Source organism: Arvicola amphibius, chromosome 1 (genome assembly GCF_903992535.2).
Source record: "Arvicola amphibius chromosome 1, mArvAmp1.2, whole genome shotgun sequence".
Taxonomy (NCBI): domain Eukaryota; kingdom Metazoa; phylum Chordata; class Mammalia; order Rodentia; family Cricetidae; genus Arvicola; species Arvicola amphibius.
The window spans coordinates 200,108,963-200,115,481 of record NC_052047.1 but is presented as its reverse complement, the minus strand read 5'-3'; the positions used below and the strand labels follow the sequence as shown (position 1 = coordinate 200,115,481).

Below are 6,519 nucleotides of genomic sequence, written 5' to 3'. Positions count from 1 at the left end.
TTCAGTGATAAATAAAATACTTACATAATTGGTGTTAGTGTTAATTTGTTAATGGTGTTATATATAGTCCATGTATTCAGTTGAGGTTTTGTGAATTTTATCAATGCTATTAAAATTTACCATTGTTAGTAGCAAAGAATAACCTAACAGTAACACAAAAAGCAAATAGTAGCAGCTAGCAAGTTTGTGAAATGTCCTTACCAGTCACATAACCTGTCGGGAAAAGGAAAAACAAAAAAAAAAGCAACAGAGTTGTAGGGGATTTGTGTGATAAACTTTTAGTGGGGGTGACTTTATAAATTACTAAGGTAGTGGTTTAAAAATTTGTTATAGCTGTCAGACCAGAAGAGGGAGAGCTCATGCTCTTCTTACTTAATCATATGGTGTTTCCAAGGACTGGAATTTCAAACATGCAAAAGACTTAGAGATCATTGGTTATATTTGAGACAGTAACCTCCTATATGCATTTACTAGTGAGCCAGACACTAATGTGATGCCAGAGATAATCCCCAGCAAGTAATCAACTACATATAGTTGAATGCATATGGTGGGGGTAGCATGTTGCAAGGTTAGCCTGAAGATCTATCTTTGCCGCTTAGCTGGGATTCCAGACACTGTCTGCATTCTTGTTGTTGTTCTGGGAGAGAACCCAGAGAACAGGGTAGGGGCAGAAATATCTGATGCTTTTGCTTTGTGGTCTAACTTGTGGGATTCCACTATCACAGCGCTCTTTCCATACATTTAACAGGTTAAAGGAAAGCTGATTAATCTCCAGGTGAGCCCTATGGCTTTTGGCAGTTGTAAACAATGGAACCTTACAGCTCCCATAGCTGTTCTTGAAGGTAGAGAGACCCCTCAGAAGATCTTTATCACGCTTGCCCATAAAGTGCCAACCAGGAAGGGGTTTGAACCTATGTGTGGGATATAGTCAGTAACCACCAGTACCACATGACATGTAATCTCAGAACTTTGGGTGAGGCAGAAGGATACTGAATTTTCCAGGTCAGCTTTGGCTGGTGAGACGCAGTCTCAAGAACTGTACTTCCATCTGTTGTATTTTCCCCAAAGACATTTCGGCTGTTATAATAGAACTACGAGACACTGGAGGGAATGTTCTTACCAGACGCTTAAGACAACAAAATTAATCTGAAATACATTTCTGATAGTTTTGAAATACATGGTTTTGGTTTAATATATCTGACAAAAGTTCTAATCAAAGCTATTTAACTTCTGAAAAGGATTTTGTAGGAAAAATAAAGTACAAGGAAGTAAAAAGCCACTAGAATTAACAAGTTTGGACAGACAGGCTAAAGCATAGCACAGCCTGTTGTGCTCCTGGAGAAGCTATTACAGGGCTGTACCTTTTGTGGTTTAACCAGATACACAGTGTGTTCTTAGAAGCCAACCTTGTCACAGAGTTTCGTATTAAACTTTGCATCTTAAGTTTCCTTTACTTCCCTGTAATACTGGGGATTGATTTAGGGTTTTGCGCATTCTAGGCAAGTGCTCTACCACTGAGTGTATCTCTAGCCCTAAACTTGAGTTTCTACTGTAAACATTTTTACAGAACCTTTATAAAGTGTCACATCGCATTCCAAGGATTACTTAGCCTCCCTCTGCCTCAGGAGTGCTAGGATTAAAGGCTCATATCTGGCTCCCCAAGGGTTTGGTGGTGGTGGGGTCTATTTCCTCTAGAGCTCTAACACTAGAAAACCAACAATATTTTTTGTTTATATCGAAGACTTTCAATTAGCTGGTAAATTGACTTAGTATAGGGTGGAGACCGTGTATGGGTTATGTTTGTGTGTGTGTACATGTTCTTTGTATAAGTACATGGAGGTCAGAGGTGCCCTCAATCGCATTCCACATTTTTTGTTTTGTTGTTCACACAAGGTATTTCTTTGAATCTGGAGTTCTCCAAACCTGGAGCTAGCCTGCTTCCCCTGTCGTTAAGACTATAGCTTAAAAAAAAAAAAAAATCACCCCAAACTGCACGAGTGTGCACATATGTGAAGGTTAGCCTCAGAGGGATTGTCTTCATGAGACCACCTAACATGAGATAGGGTTTTAGCAAGGCTGGCCTCTGCCTCACCAGCACTGGGAGTATAAGCATATCACCATTCCCATATTTTTATGTGGGTGCTGGGGATAGAACTCAGGTCTTTGTGCTTAGAAGCACTTTATTGGTAGCCATTTCCCCATTTCTTAGTATAACAGGTACTTAATGTGAGCACATTTTTTGGGGTTGCCTTAGTACCGCCCACTGAACAGGAATGCAAATCTCAACAGCCCTGGTTTTGGTAAGATGTCAGAAAATAAATGTAGACATTAGGTATGTGCTCTTTGAATTTCAGGAGTTCCACCAAGGCATGTGGTGAAGTTTAAGGAGCTGAATGACTTGATCTTGACTTTGAGAATGCTCAGTTTTTAAAAAACAGACCAGTTAGGGGAAAGAATGTGAATTTATGTTAACTTGAAAAACTGCCCCAAAACAAATGGTTTATTTTTTAGCAAAAGAACAAGGAACTACATGGTTTTGTTAAGTAACAAGTTTAGGCCCAGGCCGAGTGGAATATGCAATTCTGTGGAGCTGCAACAGGTATTTTCTTCCTCGCTAAGAATATTTTTCCATCAACCCCTTCTCCTTGTATATGATATGATGCACCCTGTGGCTCCCACCCCCTTTTACCAAAAGGGTGCACAGCTATCCAGTATTTTTATATCACTCTCTGGTACACAGTTTGTTGTCGAAATTAACTGTTACATATGAAAGCCTACACTCAGTACTGTAGCTAATCTGACTACCGGAAGTTTTGTATACTTAAACTCTTGCCTGGTATTTTCAGATAGTGTTATGTCTGAGTTTATCTTAATTCACTTCCATCTTTGCCTCTTCTGTCTGGATGGCAGTTATATGCCATAGTCCAGCATTCAATGTGATGGATTTACTGGAAATAAGGGGTTAGGAACTTTTGCCTCAAGATTAGGTTCTGGAAGCAGACCAGTAAGAGTGGAATCATAACCAGGGAGGTTATGATACTTGCATCTAACCCTAATTATTAGAGCCTTTAAATGGTGTTTATTTTGGCACACCTGTATATCTGAAGGCAGACAGCCCAGAGTACAACCTTCTGGATCTCAGGTTATTGCTTCATAGTTTCCCATTTTCTATTTAGGAAGCCTGAAATGGAACAATCAAGGTGAGTTAAAACACTGTTCTTGGGTTTTTTCCTTTCTGACTGATCTTACCATCAGACATTATAAAGAATTGGAGAGGTCGGGGAATGGTGCATAGAGGAAATGCTAAGCAGGAGTTACAGGGGAGATTAATGTATTCGTATATTGTCACTGTCACACAAGTCTCTTAAACAGCACCATTTCCAAATATGAACATGATATGATTAGGACTTGGCACAGTTAATTTTAAGGGTAGGAAGGGCTACTTGCTAATTCAGTAGAATATCTGATACATAAAAGGTTAAGAACGATTCTACCTGCTACAGATTGTGCCTTTAAACCTCCCAGTTAGGACAGAAACAAGCCACGAGGAGGAACACCCTCTTAAATAATACTGGGACGTGTACTGAATTGTTTTACCTGCAAACAGTAAGGACAAACTTAAGTTAATAAATTGGATCAAACAATAAAATAGACATTTGCCGACATTCCATAAAATGGTTAGTTTTACACACTAAAGTTCAGAGGCTATTAAAAAATACTCTAGACCTAATAAAGTGCCTCCATTCATGAAACGAAACATCCCAAATCAGAGACAATTTCATAATGATGCGCACCTAAAATAGGCCGACGTATTCAGTAAGCAACTCCAGTCGCCACTTAAAGCCGGTGGCATACTCGTTCAGTCCTCACGGTTCTGGATGCGCGCTTTAGAAACTAGAGACAAAATTCAAGATTTCAACGTCAGAGACCCGACCATTCCACTGGAGACTGCTGCGTCCCGCCGGCTTCCGCAAAACGAAGACCACTTGCAAAGTTGAGTCACGGGAAAGGAGGCGCCACCATGACTTCAGGTGTCCACAGCCCGGCCCTAGCGCAGCTTCTTGCTGGGCAGGCTGTCCCTGGTGCTGCGCTGCGGCGGGCGGGCAGCAGGCGGTGGCACTTTGGAAAGCGGGCAATATTTGATGGTGTGTGCGTTGTCGCCGCTGGCACCGCACAAGGGGCACGTGTAGCGGCGCAAAACCGGGCACAGCACTCGGCCGTCGGGGCCCTTGAGGATGTGTGTGGTGTAGAGCGCCACCGCCTCCTTGTTGTTCCGGCAGAACACACACACCTGCAGCTCCGGTTTCAGCAGACGTGCGGCGGCCGCCCCCGAGGCCGCGTGCAGACGAGGCTCGGCCGCCCACGCAGGGCCCGGCACCTCTCGCGTCGTCACCTCGGCCGTGCGGGCGGCGGAGGCGGCGGGCGCGCAGCTCAGCAGCACCGCGGCGGCGCGCCCTGCGAACGGGTTTAGCTCAGCGAAGCGCTCCTCCAGCAGCCCGGCCTCGGCAGTGCCGGCGCACAGCTCTAGTGCGCGCAGTTCCAGCGCGCCGCCCAGGTAGCGGTCCCGGGCCCCTGGCTCATCGCCATCGTCGTCCTCGTCGTCGTCGGGCGGCTCAAGCGTGGGCCCCGCCGCCAAGGGCCCGGACCCTTCGTGCGAGGAGCAGTGGGACGAGGAGGGCGGGGAGCTGCGGTCTCCAGCTCTGGTGATGAGCGTGGCGAGCCCCAGGTAGTCGTTCCAGGAGCTGAAGGGCTGCGGGTGCACCGGGCCCGGGGCGCTCATGTAGCGGGCGCTGGGCACGAGCGCCATAGGAGCGGGGGCGCGGGCGCGGCGGGGCGAGCGGGGCGCCCAAGGGAAAGCCTCCATGGGCCGGCAGCGGGCCGCGCGCCTCCCCGCAGCCGGCACAGGCCGGACGGAAGGGACGCAAGAGCCTGCCCACCGGCCTGCCTCGGGGTGGGGCAGCCTTGCCTCCTTTTATCGCTCCCGCTTCCCCCGGTGCCCCTCCTCTCTGTCTCGGCCCTGCCCCCTGCGATCCTCCGCCGGGGCCACCGCGCCCGCGCCCCCGGACGGAGGCGGAGCGGAGGCGGGTGCGCGCTCCTCCCCAGCCCCGCGCGCCTCCTGCGCCCACCGCGCAGCGCCCACCTCGCCAGCTGCAGGGCGCCTGGCATCCTGCGAGGGGGCGGGCGAGGCGCCGCCTCGGGCCCTGGCGCTCAATGGCTGCCGACCTGACTCCGCGAGCGCCGCTCGGGATGCTGATTGGTGGTAGTCAGGGAGGAGGCGGGCGGCGGGTGTGTTGGGGTGGGTGGGGGGTGGCTTTGCGGAGAGGGCCGGGAGGGGCGGTGGCTGGGGCTAGCCTTCGCCCCAGTGTGGGGACTGCCACTGGTGACCCAGCTTGGTTTTCCTCTGCTGGGTAGTGAGATGCCGTGGACTCAGATCGCGATGGAACCACTGGGATACAAGTATCCACCTGCAGCGTTGGCTGGACCGGGGGTTAAAGTCTGAGACCACCATTTCCCCTTGCCTTTCAACGTCATCAGCAAGACAAGCTGTGAGAGGCAGAGCTAGGCGCCATCTCCCATCAAAGCCCAACTAGAGACCCAGTGACTTCGGTTGGCACAAGGCTCCGGAGCTCTTTCCACAGGGTGAATCTTCCCACAAACTTTGAGGCTCAGGGAGGAAGCTCACGGTAGTAAAAGGTAGAGAATCATAGCAGGTTTAACAGGTGTTCAGAAACTGGGGGCAGTAAGATGTTTACTCAGAAATTCTTTCCATGGGCCTGTTTGCCTGAAGCTCATCTTCTGGGGTCTTATATTGAAATGTAGAGTCTGTGCAACTTGAAAAACAGTGTATTCGATGCTTTGAAATGAGTAACTTTTTTTTTTTTTTTTTTTTTTTTTTTTTGCAAAACCCTGGAGAATAAAGGACTTATTAGGAGGGAAAGAGGCAACTTAAAATGCAAACACCAACAACTTCAAAAAATAACTTGAAACTTCGAAAATGTTACGTGACCTAGGATGAGGGACAGAAAAACACCTTCTCTTTGTTGGCTGGGCAGGTAGGAGAGCTGGTTTTGTTTTTCCCACTTTGCACCATACACTGACCATGGAAGCGAGGAGATAGGCTCCCTAATGCTATCAGCTTTCTTTAGGTGACAAGCCACAGTCACATGACTTGCTGTGCCTAGCACAGGATGCTCAGAACTTGGTTCTGGCTTGAATTAATGTTAGAATAAATGTGTGAATGGTGAAACAGATCGGCCGTGAGAGGAATCTTTGGGATCATCTTTTCTTTATGGGTGAGGAAAATGAGACCCCCAAGAAGAGATGGAGTTCTTGAAGGTCAAACAGCGACTATATGACAGTCAAAATTAGGACTCTGGCCTCACTACTCCTGGCCAAGTGACCTCCCCAAATACCAGGGTACAGAAAGTATTTCAGGCTAAATTAGTGTTATCATCAGTGGGTAGCTGGAAAGAAATAAGTTGGAATGATGGATTTGTCTTTGCTCGAGGCCCTGCCTGC

At 48.0% G+C, this 6,519-nt stretch overlaps 1 protein-coding gene across 1 annotated transcript; it reads right to left on the bottom strand.

Moving 5' to 3' along the window:
• Positions 1–1,163: 1,163 nt before the first annotated feature.
• Positions 1,164–4,929, bottom strand: Nanos1 (nanos C2HC-type zinc finger 1). Its single transcript, XM_038319317.1, has one exon. It carries the CDS (start codon positions 4,862–4,864, stop codon positions 4,049–4,051), a length of 816 nt encoding a protein of 271 aa, XP_038175245.1. The 5' UTR covers positions 4,865–4,929; the 3' UTR covers positions 1,164–4,048.
• Positions 4,930–6,519: the final 1,590 nt, after the last annotated feature.